Below are 20,818 nucleotides of genomic sequence, written 5' to 3'. Positions count from 1 at the left end.
CTTGTCGGTTACATGTGTGGTCCGAGCGGATCCAGGGGTGAAGCTCACCTGACTCAGTCCTCAAGACTTTCCCTGCTGCAGGAAGTAAGATTTTATATGGTGAAGAATGAGTCTCTGAGGACAAATTCTTAAATTCTCAAATTTGGTCTTTTCTTGAAGTACACATTTGAGATTATGCCCCCCGCCCCGCCAATCTCTGCTGTAATTGGTAGAGTGAGGCTGGGGTGTTCAGTGGATATAGTGGCACATCACCAAAATGCAGTGTCCTGACTGAATGCAAGGTGAATGGCTGCGTAGTTTACCATATTCAAAAGATTTTATGTTGAACACATCTTGAGCTTTTTTTTTCCATCCCCTTGTGGTAATGAGGCAAATTTTTTCAAGAAAGAGATACTGATGTGAAATCATCACCTTCTATATATCAATTTAGTATTCTTCAAGGTGCTTGAAACTCATTAATAATATCTCAAGGGATATTATTGATAAGCCCTATTATAGAGCATCAGAAATAACAAGACCTAAATAATTTAACAGAATTTCATTTAATAAGTATATTTAAAGTTCATCTCTTCCAAAAACAGCATTTTAATTACATTCAAATTGTGTTCATTTTAAATATCAACAAACTCATCATTTACATACAGGGCTAGATATTAGAAAACAGAAGGACATTAAAACAAGTTTTATTTTTTAAAAGTTCTCACTTCCAAATTTAGAATACCATAAACTGTTAAATATATACCCAAACAAAATATACATACAGTATCAGGAGAAAAAAAAAAATCACAAGTTGCTCTAATAGGAAAAAAAAACCTGTAATACACATACAGCAGAACATAATTCACATAGGCTCAATTTACAAGTGTATCTCAAAGTATAAAACAAACCAACCAAAAAAAAGCCAGTTAACGACAAACACAGGCAAAATTCACAGCTGCCATTCTAAACTACTGCACCAACACACAATACTTTCCAAGAGAAAGACGGGTTCCCAAGATCTTATGTTGACCCAGGACTTTTCACTTCTTTGTTTTCAAATGCAGAAGCAAAAAAGCCTTAAGAGTTTTCTTCTTGCCTTTAAATTAGATTCATGTTGGTTTTTCTTCAATAACCCAAATATATCATGAGAAGTGCTATCAAAGCTGTTCTATTTAGAGCTCAATAACCAAGACATTTCTTTCATTCCGTATTTCCCTGTACCTCTATTTTCCTTCAAAAAGCCACTGGGGAAACTTTACAGAGTGGTGGTAAAGAGATCAAATAATCCTGAGAAGACAAGGAAATAGGAGAGCTGGCACTATCACTGGTTTACCAAAAATTACACACACACACACACACACACACACACACACACACACACACGTTTATTAAACCATAAATGCAAAACAGTAAGAAATCCAAAAACGCAAGGAGCCTGAAAAGTACTGGAAAGCAAGCAGGAGGCATGCTGAATTGTGGTGTGGCTTTCGTTTGAAAGACATACACCAACCAGGCTCCTGCTAACTGCTGGGCACTTTTTGTAACATGCACCATTTGTTTACATTTTTAACTTGTCCAAGCTGAGTTTCTCTAGCCAAAGCAGAGAGGTCGTAATTACCGTGCTCAGGTAAGAGAGGTGTGAAGGTTGTAAGATGAGAGGAGGGGGTAAGATGCAGGACCAGGAATAAAACTCAGCACTAAATCTGATCCAGTCAAAGACAGGAAAGAACCCTGATTTTCTTCAGATTTTACTGCACTTTATAATCAAAGAAAAAAGAACATCTCTCCTTTTTTTCGTAATGTAGCTCAGGTTTAAAATGGCAGAATGAATAGTCCTTAATCAACACACACTATTTTTAAAAGGGACATTTTTAGAATTGGATTGTTTTTAATGACAAACCTTAAGAGTTATTTAGCTCTTCTAAAATGGTGCTCAGAGGTACTGATACAGGCCCTTCTTAAAAGGAAACAACTTACTTTGCATTAAAAAAATCATCAATAAGAGTTATGAGTCAGTGTTTTCAACAAACGAAATGTTTAACTTCAAATTAAGTATGTTTTTCAAGTAACTGCTGTTGTGCCAAATAGTGTTACCTGCTACTATTTTATTCAAGTATAAACATATAATTAACAAACATTACATAATCATTCTTTATGATCACTATAAAAATTTAAATTACCCTTTTCTCTTTTATATAAAGATGGTGGTTCTAAAGTAACATTAAGCCAGAAAAGCCCATTCATTCCTCACACACATCTATCTACACCTCAGTTTTTAGAAGTCAGTGCATTCAGTGGTTATAAGTAGGTGCAATGTTCTTCTGTAGTTAAGAGATCTGAAAGAGTTAAAAAAAAAAGGGGGGGGGGTAAGTAATTTGAAAGATATCCTTAACAATCATAAATACTGCCAGTACTCAAAGTCAAGTATAGTGTAACCTGAGTTCAGGTCAATCAGTCGTGGTTTTTTCTCCCGACGGAAGGCGTTCCCATAACTGGAGCAACTGTTCACCAACCTGAGGTTCGAGCTCCTGGATAAATCACAAGTCACACAACAAACACCAAGGGAAATGGATTGAATTTTTTTTAATCACCAAAACCTATGCTGATAGAAATGTAAGAGAAGTACTTTGAATTTCATTTTTCTACCAGAACATGATAAAATCATGCAACCTATGTTCAGGTTTGTGAAGTTCACTTCCAGACTTCAAGATTGTAGTTAACCCTCAAATACAGCAACTATTTGTGACAAAACGGTAAAGAGATTTCCATGGAGTTCTGCTGGAGCTTTTTACTATGTGGAAATCATGAATTTTTTTTTAAATGGAGATTTACCAAAAGCACTCCACTTCAACTTTCAAAGGTTTACTGTGAAACCTAGCGTATTCGATGTTTGGGGGGGTTGTTAAGAAATTATGATGAGTATATAATATTCTTATCTTAGGAATTAGGCTTATTTCAAAATCCTTAGTATAGAATAAAAATTAAAATATTCTGATACAACTGAAAAGAATGTCATTTATAGTCCTCTTGTGATACGATGTGCATTTAAAAAGAACCCAAACACTTTTCATATGGCGATTTAAAGCGAGCCACACTGGTTTAAATAGATTATTAGCCGTGTGACCTTAGAATAATTTCTCCTATTTCTCCTACCTAAAATTGAGCTAATAAAGCAATATGCATTAAATTAAATGACCTCATGGAAAGCAGCTAGCACAGCAGTCCATATATATGTTAATTCCCATCCCCTTAACCAGCTTAAAATACATGTCAGCAGCAATGATGAAGGCAAACATAACAGAAACAAAACAAGTCACAAAAATATAAAAAGGCTGTTTTTATATTGCATCATTAAAGGCACAAAGATGTCAGATGTTGTTGTCACCCTCAGTGAGATTACTTCAGAACTACACTCCGTTTTGATCAGAGCTTCAGTTACTAAGACAACAGGAGCCTCCATGAAGTAACTTATGAAAGACTTCGTCCGTAATGATGGAGAGAAGTCAAATTTACCAAATGTTAAAAAAGCAATGAGCTCTGTCAAACACCAGTACGAGCAGGTTTTTATACTAACTCTTTTACAAACCTGAGGCACCGTCTCCCGTGTGCACACAGAATATACAATTTGTACTCCTACGTCTCCCTCTCAAACGGACCACTGCATAGCAGCAAAACAAAACCAAGAGACCAGAGGAAGGCAAATATGAAAGGCCACCGTATACCTGCCCGTCTCTGCTGATCTGGACCTTCTTGTTGTCGTTCCAGGGGTTAAGTAGATGGTGTGCAAACTGGAAGGGAAGACTCTCCTTCCGGACCCACTCCACCTTAAACACTCCTCCCAGTCCAGCGGAGCCCCAGTCCTGGCTCTTCTCCCTTCCTATCTCCGAAGACATCCTAGAAAATCCCTGTGGGTCAAATGAGGGCAAGGGGAAAGGTAAGAAGATATTAAATGTCTGAATAAAATTTACCAGAGAAAGCTCTCCACTTTTTTTTCTTTAATTTTAAGGTAAAGTGTAATATAAAAACAATAGATATCTAACAAAAACAAAAAGAAGTTGTTGTTTTTTATAAAAAAGATGTATTAGCACATTTCTAGCCTTCTAACATAATTTTAGTATGAACAGATATTTTCTAAATAATGTATTAACAGCCCTAAACCCACATTTATTCCATGATAAATGGATATACTCTAACCTATAAGTTTTACTTCCAAATATTATACATCAAGTCAAGATGAGTTAAGAAACATACTCAAGTTTCTGGATTGTCAATTCTAACTTGCTTGCCTATTTAAATAAACATTTTACCAAAAAAGTCAAGCTTCTCATTACTCTTAATCCACCTGAAAAACAGTAAATCTAAAGTTACCTCCAGAAGGAGAAATGGTTTATCTAAAGAGATTCTGGTAAGACAAGGAAAACAAAGGGATCCCTATTATCATTCCCCTGAAGAGGTACAATACATTCCTCATTCTGTCAAGCAAAATGCATTCTTGCATTCTGATGCAATAAAAAGCCAGGGTGTTTTTGGTTTTTGTTTTAATCTCTGTGGTCTAACCTGCAGCCAGAACAACCCCATTTTACTGGTTCAGGATGGCTCACCTGGAAATGTCCAGATCCTTGAACAGAAAATACCAAGTAAACCATGCTGCTTTCCCAAAAGGCTCGATTTAGCTTCCGCTCATTACTAGGGGTTGTAGACCAGATACCCTTCTGCTGAGAAATTTCAAGGTTTCTCAAATTGCTACTCTTCATTATGAAGTATCGAATAGGCATGTTTGGTCTTGGTGAAGGAGATTTTGAGCCCTATAAAAGAATGCATAAGTTCTTGAAAGGTAATTTGACCTTTCAAAATCAATAGGCTCCATTAAATAACATCTTCATAAACATATAAACCAAAGTATTTTACCAAATATCCAACAAGTGCAAATAGCTCCATTGTGCCTGAAAAGCTACACAAGGCTCCCTCAGAATGAGGTTACAGAGCCAAAACCAGCACTCATTTTCAGAGCATTCAAAATCTCTTATCAAGAAGGATTTGGGATTATAAACTTTGATTTATATTCCAAATGTATTTTCAGAAACTATTTTAATACACTTTCAAAGGCTGAAAACAAAGCAAAAATTTGCTCCAGCTTCCCGCCTGGATACAGCTTCCAGGCAACAGTGCAGGGAAGGGAAACAGAATCCAGCAGTCTCAGTGAACTGCAGAGAGAGAGCCTGGAATTGAGAGGCCAGGGTTAGAATTTGCACAGCAGTGTGCTGGATATAAGAGATTTGCACAGAAGGAGAGTTCCCAAGGAACTGAAGAAGGGTACCCACAAGTTTCTGACAAGTACTGACCTGCACGTGAGTGAGAAAACATGATTTAACGCCAGGGAAAGATCCAGACAAAAGCAGTAAACTAAGTAATTCCTGGAGCTCACACGGGGTTCGGAGTATTTGATGTTCTCCCCAGCCAGAATGGAAACAACTGTTAATACATAGGGCATCAGCCCACAGAAGGCTCATGCCTTAGTACTGAAACTAAATTAGTACCAGAATAAAATCTGCTCAGGACCTGCTATAACACTTAAAAGAAAAATCTTAAAAACATTTAACTGATTGCCACTTACTTAGTGGTATACCAGAGAGATGTCTGACACTACTTAAAGGAATACAACAAAAATCTAGCAGCCAAATGAAATTATAAGGAATGCAAAGAAACGGAGGAGAACAGATCCACAACCAGGGAAAAAATGAACCAACAGGAAAAGATTCACATCTGACAGATGATGGAATTAGGAGACAAAAAAATGTCAGAGCAGCTATTATATTCACTGTGTTCAAGAAGGTAAACATGCATGTGCCTTAAAGGAGAAATGGAAAGTGTTTTTTAAAGGCCCAAAGGGCATTCTAGAGATGGAGATATAATATTTAAAGTGAAAAATACATTAGAAAGAATGCACAGCAGATGAGACACTACAAATAAAAACATCAGTGAACTTGAAAACATAGCCAGAGAAACCATCTCAAATGAAACAAAGAAATCAAAAAAGAATTGAAAAAAATGAAGACAGCCTCAGTGACCTATGGTATAGTATCAAGTGGTCTTGCACTTGTATATCCCTAGTCCCAGAAAGGAGGGGGAAGCAATGAGACATAAAAAATATGTGAAGAAATAATTATCTTAATTTTTCCAAAATTGATGGAAACTATGAATACATAGATTAAATAAGAACTACAAACGGGGCACCTGGGTGCTTCAGCCAGTTAAGCTTCCGACTCCTGGTTTCAGCTCAGGTCATGATATTGCAGCTTGTGACTTCAAGTCCCATGTCGGGCTCTGTGCTGCTTGGGATTCTCTCTCTCACTCTCCGCTCTCCACTCTCTCTCTGCCTCTTCCCTTCTCTCTCTCTCTCTCTCTCTCTCTCTCTCTCTCAAAATAAGTAAATAAACTTAAAAAAATTAAAATTAAAAAAAGTTCTCATCATAAGAAAAAACATTTAAAAAAACTACAAATAGAAACATATCAAAATCAAATTGCTGAAAACCAGTGATAAAGAGAAAATCTTAAAAGCAGGTAGAGGAAAAAGATACATTATATACAGAGAAACATTATATACAGAGAAACAAAAATGATAGTAAACCTCCCTCAGAAACTATGTAAACGAGAAGATAATGGAGTGACATCTTTGCAGTAACAAAAGAAAACCACTGTCAACCTAGAATTATATACACAGTAAAAACAGCTTTTGGGGTGCCTGGGTGACTCAGTCGGTTAAGCTTTCAACTCTGGCTCAGGTCATGATCTCATAGTTTGTGAGCTCAAGCCCCATGTCAGGCTCTGTGCTGACAGCTCAGAGCCTGGAACCTGCTTCGGATTCTGTGTCTCCCTCGCTCTCTGCCCCTCCCCCACTCACAGTCTGTCTGTCTCTCTCTCTCAAAAAATGAATAAACATTACAAAAAATTTTTAAATAGCTTCCAAAAATAACAGTGAAAAATGGTTTTTCAGACAAAAGCTTAAAGAATTCATTTCCAGAATATCTGTACCAGAGAAAATGTTCAAAGAAGGTTTCCAGACAGAAGTGTATGATCCAAGATACAAATCCTCATCAACACAAAAGAATAAAGAACACAAGAAATGGTAAATATTTAGTAAATATAAAACACATTTTTCTGACTTTTGGTACAAGATAATTTACTATGAAGTAAAAAAAAAAAACCAATACACTGCAGCAAGTATAACAAATATACAAATAAAATGTATGAGACAAGTAACACAAAGAACTAAAGGGTAAAATAAAAATACACTGTTGCAAGATTCTCAAACTATACCTGAGGTGGCATAAAACTAATTCAAGATATACTAGGGAAAGTTAAAAAATGGTTACAGTAGTGAATTCTACCAAACATTGAAGGAAAAAATCATATCAATCCTATGCATCTCTTGCAAAAATGAAGTAGAAAGAAAACTTCCCAAATAATCTTATGAGGCCAGCATTACCCTGATACCAAAACAATACAAAAATAACACAAGAGAACTATAGAATATCCCTCATGAACAAAGATCCCAAATTTAACAGAAGTTCTGATTAAGCAAAATCAAATCCATTAATATTTAACACCATAATATGTCATGATCCTGCGAGGTATAAACATTAGAAAAGCAGTCAACAAAACCCACTTTATTAATAGAAGAAAAAAAATTGTGTTATCATTTCAACAGATGTAAAGACAAAAAAAGCACTGAACATAATTCAACATTTATTCCTAATAAACCCTCTCAGCAAACTAAATCCAAAAAAGAAACATCCCACAGTTACATTATGATAAGTGGTGACAGATTTAATGAGGGATGGGGTTTGGGAGGGGGGGTTGTTTTCCCTCAAAGGTCTGTTCTCAACTGTTATTAAACATTTTACTGGAGGTTCTAGCCAGAGAGAACAGACAAGAAAAAAAATAAACAGAATCAATACTGGAAAGGAAAAAAGTGAACTACCTTTATTAATAGATGAAATGGTTATCCATGTAGAAAGTCCTGAGAAATCTCATATAAAGTGAACAGAATTAATAAATGAAGTAAGATCACGGCATATTGGGTAAATATACAAAGGTCAAATGTATTTCTAAATCATAGCAATGAACAACTGGAAATTAAAAATTTTACAAACAGCATCAAAGATATAAAATATTTAGTGATCAACTTAACAAAAAATGTATAATACCTGAACTCTGAAATTTACAAAACACTTGTGAAAAATTAAAGAATATCAAAAGAAATGCATATATATACCACACTTAATAGATTATAAAACTAAAAACTGTTATCAATTTTCTTCAAACTGATCTACAAATTCAATGCAATTCCACTCAATACCAAAATATGTTTCTGTAGAAATTAACAAGCATTTTCTAAAGCTTATATGAAAGACCATTAGAACACCCTGAATACCAAAACAATTTTTTTTATTATTTTTTGAATGTTTCTGTATTTTTGAAAGAGAGGGAGACCAAGCAGAAGAGGGGCAGAGAGAGAGGGGAGGACAGAGGATCCGAAGCAGGCTCTGTGCTGACAGCAGAGAGCCTCATGTGGGGCTCAAATTCACAAACCATGAGATCATGATCTGAACCGAAGTCGGACACTTAACCCACTCAGCCACCCAGGCCCCCCAAAACAATTTTTAAAAAGAACAAAAGAGTTGGAGAAAAAAATTAACTGGTTTCAACTTAGTATAAAGCTACTATAATCAAACTACCGTAGCAAAGGCAAAAACAGAGAAGTAGTATACAGATCAATGAAACAGGATACAGTCCAATAAATTGACCACATATTTACAGTCAATTGATTTTTAACAAAAATGCCAAGATAATTTCAATGGGAAAAGGAGAATCTTTCCAACAAATGGTACTAGAACAATTGTATAGGCAAATGCCAAATTATGATCCTTGATCCACCCATACTATAAACAAAACTTAACTCAAAACAGATCATATGCCTAAATATAAGAGCTCTCACTGTCACACTTCTAGGAGAAATACTTTGTAATCCTGAATTAAACAAAGACGTCTTAGAACACAAAAAATATGAACCATAATAGAAAAATAGATGACACCAAAATAGAAAAAAATAGGTATGGTAGACTTTATCAAAATTAAACACTTGCTCTTCAAAAGACACTGTTAAGAAAATGAATACGCAGGCACAGCCTATTAGAAAAAGTTGCAAAACATATATAATTAAGACTTGTATCTAGAAATATATTTTTAAATCTTACTACTAAATAAAGAAGACAACCCATAAACAACCAAAAAAGTTGAACAATTTGAACAGCTACTCCACACCAAAGAAAATTTAGGAATGGTAAATAAACACATAAAAAGATGCTCACCATCATTAGTCATCAGGGAAGTGCAAATTAAAAACAAAATGGGAGATCACTATATACCTACCAGAATGGTCAACAGTAAAGAGATTACTATTGTCAAGAATATGGAGTAAATGGGACTCTCAATAGATGATGGAAGGGAATAAAAAAAGTACAGCCATTTTGGAAAATGGTGGGGATAGCTTCTTGTAAAGATAAACGTACACTTAACCATACAACCCAACAATCCTATTCCTGGGTATTTACCCAAGAATAGAAACCATACGTACACACAACAACTTGCCCTCAAATATTATAGCAGCTTTATTCACAACAGCCCAAAAGTGAAAACAATCCAAATGTCCATCAACGGGTGAATGGATAAACATTCTATGGGTATGAGCCAAAGGGTGGAATACGATTCAGCAATAAGAAGGAATGAACTAATAATACACTGAATAATTTGGATGAATTTCAAAAGTGAAATAAGCCAGTCACAAAAAATTACATGCATAGGATTCCATTTACAGCAAATTCCAGAAAAGGCAAAACTCTAGGGACAGAGAGCAGTTCAGTTCAGTGGTTGTCATGATCCAAGGGTGATGGGAATGTTCTGTACCTGGCTGTGATACAATTACATAATTATATACATTTGTCAAAATTCACTGAATTGTACAGTTTAAAGTGGTGAATTTTACTGTGCGTATCTAAATAAAGGCATTTTAAAATAAAAACCTCAAAACCTAAGAATGCAAATCCACAAGAAACATTTTATTTTCCTCTTACTTAACAAGAGTGTTTCAGCAGATATTTTCCTCACCAGAACACAACATATAGCTAAATAACCCTAATGAAATACTTACTCAGTACCAACAACAGGAGAAATAAAAGTAACATATTCTAAACATTTGAAATCATTTGTATTACAAATTTTTTAAAAGATACATAGTTCTCAATTCCCTACCAACATCTGTCTTCCTAACCCCACCCTGTCTTGTATTTTTTTAATATAACCACTGAATTGGAAAAATCAATAAATAACTGAAAAAAAAAAACTAATTTGAGACCATCTTTTTAACAAAAAAGGTTCTAATGATACAGAAAGGAAATAACAGATGGCTGAGTTATGGCATATAACTCGGTAAATGATCAGTTAGTTTTAAAACATCCCAAGATGGTAACAACGAGAAATGTTTGGCAAGCAAGAAAGACTAAAAAATTTACTCAAGGTGTTTCAAGTTTACCAGATTCAATTTATATCAAGAACAAAGACCATGATGAGTAACTGAAAAGTAGAACTGTTCTATAATTTTGCTTAAATCTGCAACATTAGATGTGCTAGGGATCAACTTGTGGATACCCTACCTTTCCTGAGGGTGGAGGAGAAGGGCTGGCACAAGGACTCGGGTAACTACTGCTGTCTGTAGATTTCACAGAAGACTGATCCGATCGGTCATCAGTGCTTCGTTTAGGATGTAAAATTCCTCTATCTTTGTACTTCTGAGGTGGGTGTAGTGCTGGAGATGGAGATTTCATCAATACTCTTGAGTGAGAAGGAGGAAGCAAAGATCAGTTACATACAAGCTCGTGATTGAAAGCAGATGCCATTTCAAACCAAAGTTTCAGGGGCGTTATGATTTATGGAATAGTATTTAAAAAGGGAATTTCATTCTTCTCTTACATTTTTTTTTAATTTTTATTTTTGAGAGACAGAAAGACAGCACAAGTGGGGTAGGGGCAGAGAGAGACACACACACAGAATCCAAAGCAGGTTCCAGGCTCAGAGCTGTCAGCACAGAGCCTGACACGGGGCACAAACTCACAAACCATAAGATCATGACCTGAGCCGAAGTCGGACGCTTAACTGAGCCACCCAGGTGCCCCCTCATACATTTAGAAGTTTAATACCATCAGGGACATTAAGGGACACTTACAGAAAGAGGTAAAAATATATTTATTAGCGATCTACAGAAGTCCTTAACTTAATGTTAACAAATACTCAAAGTATGATTTCCCTTACAAAATCCCTAGCCTCTTGTATGATGGTTTAGGAAAAGAGGTCTTTAACATTCCTGGCAGTCAGGAATTTTATAATTTTTCTAAAAGTATATGTCTTTGTGGAATAACCAGACATAAAAAAGAAAAGATATTATTGAGTACGTCCTAAAGTCATTCAATAGTAAAGTTCACAGCACCACCTATAAATTATACTTGTCAAAATACTGGATTTAATCAAGCCGTGAGAGCTAACTGCCAGTTTACACAAAATATATATGGTATGGCAACAAATAATGTCAAGAAGAAACAGACAAATCCAGAATGTGGTACACCTCACAGTATCACCACCCCACTTTCTTCAAAAAAGTCGAGAGGACCTGCTCTGGATCACGAGAGACTCAAGACACATGACACCCTGAGAAATGCATGAGCCATTTTACTGGAACTGATCATTGGAATTCGATTATGTAGGAAAAATTCCTCTATTTTTAAGAGATGCATATTTAAATATGGAAGGGTAAGATGACATGATATGTGGGATTTATTTTAAAGTATCTAAACCAGAAGCATTTGGGTGGCTCAGTCAGTGACTTTGGCTCAGGTCATGCTCTCACAGCTCGTGAGTTCGAGCCCCACCTTGGGCTCTGTGCTGACAGCTCAGAGCCTGGAGCCTACTTCGGATTCTGTGTCTCCGTCTCTCTCTGCCCCTCCCCTGCTCCTGCTCTGGCTCTCTCAAAATAAAAATTAAAAATTTACAAAACTTTAAAAAAATAAAATAAAATATGTAAACAAACAAAAAAAGCAGGAGAGAACAAAGAATATTTGGTTACATACGGATATGGAGTTCATTACGGTATATCATTTAGTTTGCTGTGTTAAATAATATTTATAATAAGCGTTTAAAACAAAAAACGATGTGTTCAATAATTCATAAGCTTCCAGAGAGTCTTGTAATTAATAATTACTCTTCCTTCAAGACAAGTTAAAATAGCTTATCCCCACAATTCGCCCCTGCTTCAATCAGTATCTTTAATCCAGGATTATTTCTTTCACAAATGAAATAAAATAGCTAAAGCCTAAAGGTATTAACAAAAGAATATATAAGGAATGCACATCTGAATCATCAACAACTTAAGAAGTATAAAAAACAACCTTTCAGGGTTTTTTTCCTTCATGAATTGATGTCCAATGCATTATCTAAATTCAACCCCTAAAATCCCATCGTTCCTACCCTAGAACCTCAGAGACCTGAAAATTAGGCAAAAGAACTTAACGACGGTAAAACCAGGACTCAAACTCACAAACCAATAAGATCATGACCTGAGCCGTAACTGAATTGGATGCTTAACCAAATGAGCAACTGAGGCACCCTAAAATGTTTTTATTTAAAGAAATTATGAGGGCGCCTGGGTGGCTCAGTTGGTTGAGCGTCCGATTCTTGGTTTTGGCTCAGGTCATGATCTCACAGTTTGTGGGTTCAAGCCCCACATCGGGCTCATGCTGTCAGAAAGAAGCCTGCTTGGGATTCTCTCTCCCTCTCTTTCTGCCCCTCCCCTGCTCTTGCTCTCTCTTTCTCAAAACAAATAAACTTAAAAAATTTTTTTAATTAAAAAAAAATTATGTACCATATATCTTGCCAATGTACAGTGAAAACATGAACTACAGATACTTTTTCTCTAAGAAGTAATCCCACAGACTGTAATTTCTCCTTTCAAGTATAAATTTTCCTAAGAGTCCTCATTCTTTTCCCCACCAAATATATCAACTTCAAGGCATTATCTATCAATAACACCAAAAGCCTGAAAGTAGATGAAGTTCTGTATCTCCCTGTTCAACAGGTAAGAATGAAGAGTGCCAGACTACAACTTGTAAGGAAATGAAAATGGTATCACAGGTGAAAAACTGAATTTATAAGACAAACAATATCTGAATTGTAACTAATATTACACTTTATAATTTTAATTGTATTAAATTTATTTTACTAAATAAGCATGTATTACTTTTATTGAGAAACAAGTAGCCTTTCTCCTAAAAATGTGTGTGCATGTGTGTATATATGAATATATAGGCACACACGTATATACATCTGTATGTATACACACAGACCCACATATACACAACACACAGAGTCTCTACGAACCTAACATATTTTTATAGATGGGCCTAGGAATAACACTACCACCTAGCAATGTCTATGGAAATCTATTCCCATATTCCAAACCATTTTTTGAGTAAGCTTTTAGATCGATATTTCCAAAAAATGGGCATTCTCTAAGAAGAAAATGTGCTTTTCACTCTTCTATCGCTCAGGAGAGCCTACATCAGAGAGAAACATTCAGGAACGCACATGATGAAAAGGTTTTCTTGGCAAACGACTGAATTATTCCTCAAATGCAGTATGTGAAGAACTTGGAAACCAGTACGAATTACTTGTCTGTAATTCAAGTCTGACCTAATGAAGCCTTATACTTCATTCAAATGTGCAAATCTGACCAAAAGAAAGTACTAACAGCCCCATTCGATCCTTACAAAACAGTAAACATCATGTATCTTTTATGTTTCCACTGTTCTATTTTTCTTTTTAACAATGAAATATTCTTACTACACAGACTTTCTACCAGTACTGCCGAAACTAGCATCACAGGCAAGAATGTCATGTTCATTATCAATTCTAACAGGGTAAAAAAAATTTTAAACTGATATAAAGAAATTCTGATTCTTATAAAATATAAACTTGATTCTAACAAATGGGTTTTTTTTTTACACAACAAATTATTTCTGAATCATGGCCAATGATTCATTATAACCACTATTATATCATCATAATATGTTTTTTGATAAATAATTCAATATAAGAACTCTCTTATTAATAATAATCATATAGTAAATAAAAATACCATGTATAATTGCTAAATGTTAGAAAGAAAAGAAGAACCTGGCTAAACTGTAATAGATTTTGCCACTAGAGTAAATTTGTTTACTTCTGTATCATATGTCTCTGCTGGATAAAATAAAAACTCTTTGAAGGAAGAGCTCTTGTCTGTTTGGTACACTGCTATCTCTCTTACACCAAGAACAACACACATTCAATGTGTCACTGAGAAAGTGAATGAATAATTGATCTTCTGTAGGAATACTAGTCAGCACTACTGATACCCAGGTAAGTAAGACTTGTGAAGAGGCTGTTCTTTTAAATGGCCATAACCCATACTTCTTGCTATAAGACATATGCGAAAGATGTTGCTTGCCATGTATCAACTAAAATACAGAATTTTAATATACTGCTATCTTTTTAACAGACCCTAAATCTGTGAAGTCTTGAAATTAAACATTTTTAGTCTTTCCCAATAAAAAATTTCCTTATTAAATGACTCACAGATACCAGTAGCTTAAAATCCCTCATATTATCTTACTACTTACAAGAACTATGTTTTAAAAGTAAAACACTCTTCGCATTTTATTGTAACCTTTTACGTACACTCTAAGCAATTATTAAATATTATTAAAACATCTGATTCTATGAGAAATAACTCATTTTCCTGGAGAAAATGTCCCCGTTTTGATAAAATGTTATAAATGTACCTTTCTGCAGTAGCAGACTCATCAGAAAATTCAGTATCTGCGGAAGTTTTCCTGCTATTATTGGACCTCCAAGATGATGCCAAAGGAAGTTCTTCTGAAGACATAGGCCTTGGCCTCTGGCCTATCCCAGACGGCTGCTGTAAACCTGCACACTGTTCCTCAGTGCTTAAAACAGCTATAATTGCTCTTATGGTAGCTTCATCAACTTGAGACCAAGGTTTGGATGGAGCTCTCATTCGGCGTAAAAATAAGCTGTGCCACTTCTGTCTGAGCTGCAGCAATAAACTGGCTGCCTGTAATGAAAGTTCAAACAGGTACAAGCAAAATGTATACCCTACTTGCAAGACACCCATTTACTAGTTAAAGGCTGCAACTGTTTCCAAAGAACACTCTGCAACTTGTAAGGAGTTAATGTATTCTAAGGTATTACATTTTATATAATTTACTATTAATTTCATTCTTTTTGTTGCCCGAACAAGATAAAAATTCTTATTTACCATATTGGAGGCACTAGAGACACAAAATCAAATGAAACAGTCCGATGGAAGAGACGGTAAACAATGTGTGGCAGAGTGTGATTAAAACTGGAAATGGTAACAGCACAGTAAATGAAGAAAAATACATTTAGTTCCATTCGTGCTTTAGTGCCTACAGAACATCTAGATGATGATGCCCAGAAGGCAGCTAGATTCACAGAAAGGTTCACAGAAAGGCCTAAGCTAAAAATATAGACAGACTTGGGAGTCATCAGTGCATAAGTGGTTACTGAATCTACACAGAGAGGTAAGGTCCCTGGAGATTGTACAGAGACATAAAAAGAGCAGAGAAAGGCCCGGAGTAGTGGAGAACATCTAACATTTAAGGCACAGACACATAGAGAAGAGTCAGTAAAAGAACCTAAGAAGGAATGACCTTTGAAGAAAGAAGAAGAATCAGGAAAGATTCATTTCACGGTTAACTTGTGACAAAGAAGTTGGGACAGGGGTGAGGAGGAAAAATGAGGAAGGGCAGAATTATGAAAGGAAGGGTATGGACAATAAATAGTGCCCAACAGGAGAGAAAGAATGAATTCAAGGATGGCAGGCTGGCTTGGACAATGTGGGGCACGTGCTGACCTTGGCAAGTACAGTTTCAGTGAAGGGAATGGCTGGTGAAAAGGGAAGTGAGACAACTGTCGGCTGAAGTGATGAATGAACAGACAGTAAAAAAGTTAAACCTAGCCAGCTGTCGATTACTGACAGCTCAGCCGACCACATCCCCCCAAAAAAGGATATAGAATGATCTTTTAATACTAACAGTTGACAATTAGAAGTGGTTCAATGATGTAACAATCACACTGCTTCAACTTTTTCTTTGTTGTAGTTTTCAAATTGTCAATTTTTAGCTATTTAACAGATTTTAAAAGCAAAATAATCATGCTGTATCTAGTCTCAGAGTTCAAGTCTAAATGTTTACGTGAAAAATTATTACAGCAAACTTTCAACATGGCAAAGCAACTTTAAACTCTAATTTAGCCAAATGAAATATAATCTGAAATTATATTACAACATTTCCCTTGTCTTTAAACTGTTTGGTGTAACAGAATATTGATTTAGTGGATTTCACCACTTAATGCACATTCTCCTCCTTTTCGTCCCCCAGTAATATTATTGACCAAAAATGTGCATTTCTGGGGCACCTGGGTGGCTCAGTCGGTTAAGCATCGGACTTCAGCTCAGGTCATGATCTCAGTTTGTGAGTTTGAGCCCCGTGTCGGGCTCTGTGCTGACAGCTCAGAGCCTGGAGCCTGCTTCAGATTCTGCCACACCAAGGCTTTTCAAATCCTCTATTAAAATAAACCCCATGGGGTATGTCAGAGAATGCATGAGGGCCCTGTGAAAACTGAAAAACAAACTATATTCTCAAGTACTAAGGGCTCAATAGTAAAGATATAATTTTCATCATGCTGTATGTCAATTCGTACTACCAGAATGAAAGAAACTTACCACACTACTGAAAAGCAACTTACCTCAGGCTCTAGTTTGAAATTGAGCCACTCATCAAGTTTCAAAGCTGCCAAATTAGCAGTGGTTCTGTCCTCCATTTCACTATCACTACTGTCATTAGGAACACCATCCGCTGTTCAAACACATATTGAAAGGAAAAAATTTCACTCTTACCACCATATAGCAAAAGAAGTACGTAAACACAGACACTGTGTATTTACACAAATGCTCCATACTAAGAGTTTGGGAATGGAGCTCTTCAAAGCCAGCAGTTCACAAATTAAGTCTCAATACTTACAAAAAAAAGCGGGGGGGAAGCAAGGCATAATCTCTATAATCTCTAATCAAAATGCAACAAAATAAAAAAGACTATAACTTAAAAATCAAAAACAAAGAGCACCTGGGTGGCTCAGTCTGTTAAGCATCCAACTCATGATTTCAGCTCAGGTCACGATTTCATGGTTCATGAGTTCGAGTTCTGCACTGAGAGTGCAGAGCCTGTTTGGGATTCTCTCTCTACCTCTCTCTCTCTCTCTCTCTCTCTCTCTCTCTCTCTCTCTCTCTCTCTCCCTGCCTCCCTCCTTCTCAAAATAAATAAATAAACTTTAAAAAAAATCAAAACAAAACCTTTAAATAATAACTGAATAAAGATGAAAACTAAGAATATAACTTAAAAAGGGAAGAAAACAAGAAATGCTCATGTAAATTCATAGGTTTCAATTTAAAAGAAGAAAAGGAGGGGCGCCTGGGTGGCGCAGTCGGTTAAGCGTCCGACTTCAGCCAGGTCATGATCTCGCGGTCCGTGAGTTCGAGCCCCGCGTCGGGCTCTGGGCTGATGGCTCAGAGCCTGGAGCCTGTTTCTGATTCTGTGTCTCCCTCTCTCTGTGTCCCTCCCCCGTTCATGCTCTGTCTCTCTCTGTCCCAAAAATAAATAAACGTTGAAAAAAAAAATTTTTTTTTTTAAAATAAAAGAAGAAAAGGAGAAACCACACCCATAACTACATCTTAGAAAAACAGTATAAACCCCAAAGGAAAAAAAAAATGAAGAAAACAGTGAAGGAAAAAAAACTGATATATTAGATAAAACAAAATGGCAGTAGTCAAAACTATAATCCAGTTCCTTGAAAAGACGAGGCAACCCTCTGGTAAGTTTAATAAAGGGAGAAGGAAGCTCAAATCCATATACAAAATCAGAGCTGAGAATAAGATTATAAAAATTAATACAAACTGTTTTAATCTAAGAAGATCCAGTATCCATAAAAAATAATAAATTTGAAACATTCAAAGAAATCTATTCTTTTGTACGAAACAAACTGAAGAAAAAAAAGAAATTACCAAAACAAAGAACAAGAGGTAGGAAAGCCCAGACTATTTCAGGAAGAAACCAAAGGTGTCCTGAAAGAACACCAAACACAGAAATCCAGTTCATCAAGTCTCTCAAACTTTGAAGAAAACAAACAATGGCCAATTCCTTGCATGAGACAAGTCTGAACTAATCTTAAAACCTGATATAAATAAATAAACATTTATGAATATTCCCAACACACATACCTCACTAATGAGCAATTTTAAATAAAATGCTAGCAAAATATGCAGTAAGTCCTCCTTAGTCCAAGGAAGGTTTATTCTTATGATAAATATGATAGTCCCATAAGAAAATATATACAGTACAACAGCAGGCTAAATAAATTTTGATATGAACAAATGCCCACAAGCTATTTAATAAATTTCAAAATGTGTTTTAAAACTTCAAAAAAAGAGGGGCGCCTGGGTGGCTCAGTTGGCTAAGCGTCCGACTTCAGCTCAGGTCACGATCTCGCGGTCCGTGAGTTTGAGCCCCGCGTCGGCTCTGTGCTGACCGCTCAGAGCCTGGAGCCTGCTTTGGATTCTGTGTCTCCCTCTTTCTCTGACCCTCCCACGTTCATGCTCTGTCTCTCTCTGTCTCAAAAATAAATAAACGTTAAAAAAAATTTTTTTTTTAATTAAATAAATAAATAAATAAATAAAACTTCAAAAAAAGAACAATTCTGGAGCAACTGGATGGCTCAGTCAGTGAAGCATCCGACTCTTGATTTTGGCTCAGGTCATCACCTCTCAGTTCATGAGATCAACCCTGTGTCAGGCTCTGCGCTGAGAGGACAGAGCCTGCTTGGGATTCTCTCTCTCCCTATCCGTTCCCTCTCTCTCCCCTCCCCTACTCACATGTGCTCCCTCTCAAAATACATAAGTATTTTTAAAAATTTAAATTTCAAAAGAATTCTTTTTTATTTATTTATTTTTATTTGAGAGAGAGAGAAAGAGAGAGAGGGAGAGCATGCGCAAGTTGGGGAGAGGGTCAGAGGAAGAGAGAGAGAATCTTAAGCAGACTCCATGCTCAACACAGAGTCTGACATGGGGCTCAATCCCATAACCCTGAGATCCTGACCTGAGCCGAAACCAAGAGTCAGACACTCAACCAACTGAACCACCCAGGTGCCCCTTCTACCTTATTTTAATACAAGTACTTTCATTAAAACAAAAATTACTGTCATCATCAATATCACTTTAAAATTTAAACCTTTAAAATGCAACAAGAAAAAGCAGGCCATTAACATGGTTTTCCCAAGTCATGAAAAAGAAATAAAAGGAATAAATTTTTATAACAAATTAAAAATTACCACTTAAAGGTACTCTAAGTTAATAGAAAGTCAAAAGGATTAGTAAGAGCTTAGTAAAGCAAGAGCAAATACAATATACTCTCCTGGGGGCACCTGGGTGACTCAGTCAGTTAAGTGTCCAACTTTGGCTCAGGTCATGATCTCACAGTTCAAGCCCCATGTTGGGGCTCTGTGCTGACAGCCCAGAGCCTGAAGCCTGCTTCAAATTCTGTGTCTCCCTCTCTCTGCCCCTCCCCCTCTCTCACTCTGTCTCTCAAAAATAAATAAACATTAAAAAATAAATTTTAAATATACTCCCCTGTTACATAGTATTCCTTACTAGAAGATCAGCAGGAAAATGACACAAAGAGAACCCATTCACTGTAGTAACTCAAGAACAACAACAAAATCTTAAGAATCATCGTAAGAATATATCCAACCTTTGTAAAACTTACCAAAGAAAAGATATTGCTAAATTTAATAAAAGGTAAATAGAAGAATATACTATATTCCTAGAAGCAAACTCTTAATTAAAATCACAAAAGAACTATTGGTTACAGAAAAGATTACAAGAAGATGACTACTGAATATTCATTATTAAAAATAGGAAAGATTATAAAAAATAGCTTATAACAGAAAGGCAGAGTTACAGGGAGATCCTTTGCTACCAGACATAAGAACTTACTGAAAAACAAAATTACTAAACAAGATGGCACAACATAAAGGCAAAAATTTAAAGGAACAAAATATATAGAAAGTTTAAAAATGCCAAATGTAAGATGTAATAATGATAAAGATGCCAGGGGCACTTGGCTGTCTCACTTAAAAGATAGGTAACTCTTGGTCTCAGGGTTATGAGTTCGAGCCCCACACTGGATGTAGTGATTACTTAAATAAATATTAAAAAAAAAAATAAAGATGGCAAATGTAATACACAACAATATGCAAGCTTTCAAAAAGAAGATAAAGATTATTTAATAAATGGTACATATGAAGGGAAAGATGAAAAATATAATAACTGAAATGAAAAATAAATTAAAGGGAATCAACATCAAGTTAGATGATGCAGAACAGATCAGCGATCTGGAAGGCAGGGTAGTAGAAATCACCCAAGCTGAACAGCAAAAACTGAAAAGAATTTCTAAAAATTAGGATAGATTAAAGGGACTGCAAGGAGAGTATCAAGCATACTAACATTTGCATTATATGAGTCTCAGAAAAGACAGTGGGGAAGTGCAGAAACTTTATTTGAAGAAACAACAGATGAAAACTTCCCTAAACTGGAGAAGGA

The 20,818-nt window shown here is 35.8% G+C and overlaps 1 protein-coding gene across 3 annotated transcripts in view; it reads right to left on the bottom strand.

Annotated features, from left to right (window-relative positions):
- Nucleotides 1-523: 523 nt before the first annotated feature.
- The window catches only part of YTHDC2 (YTH domain containing 2), a 69,183-nt gene continuing 48,888 nt past the window's right edge, over nt 524-20,818 (bottom strand). For 2 of the 3 annotated variants that reach the window (XM_019830944.3, XM_019830946.2), the window contains 7 exons: nt 16,915-17,024; nt 14,907-15,199; nt 10,692-10,869; nt 4,581-4,784; nt 3,702-3,884; nt 2,416-2,507; nt 524-2,315 (listed from right to left, as the gene is read on the bottom strand). In XM_019830944.3, the coding sequence (XP_019686503.2) occupies nt 2,427-2,507; nt 3,702-3,884; nt 4,581-4,784; nt 10,692-10,869; nt 14,907-15,199; nt 16,915-17,024 (1,049 nt within the window). In that variant the 3' untranslated portion in view covers nt 524-2,315; nt 2,416-2,426. The remainder of the gene's footprint in view (nt 2,316-2,415; nt 2,508-3,701; nt 3,885-4,580; nt 4,785-10,691; nt 10,870-14,906; nt 15,200-16,914; nt 17,025-20,818) is intronic. The other variant, XM_045057649.1, reaches the window with a different exon arrangement.

This window comes from Felis catus, chromosome A1 (assembly GCF_018350175.1).
Source record: "Felis catus isolate Fca126 chromosome A1, F.catus_Fca126_mat1.0, whole genome shotgun sequence".
In the NCBI taxonomy this organism is placed as follows: domain Eukaryota; kingdom Metazoa; phylum Chordata; class Mammalia; order Carnivora; family Felidae; genus Felis; species Felis catus.
The sequence above is the reverse complement of the archived record's forward strand: the minus strand, read 5'-3'. Positions and strand labels throughout refer to the sequence as shown.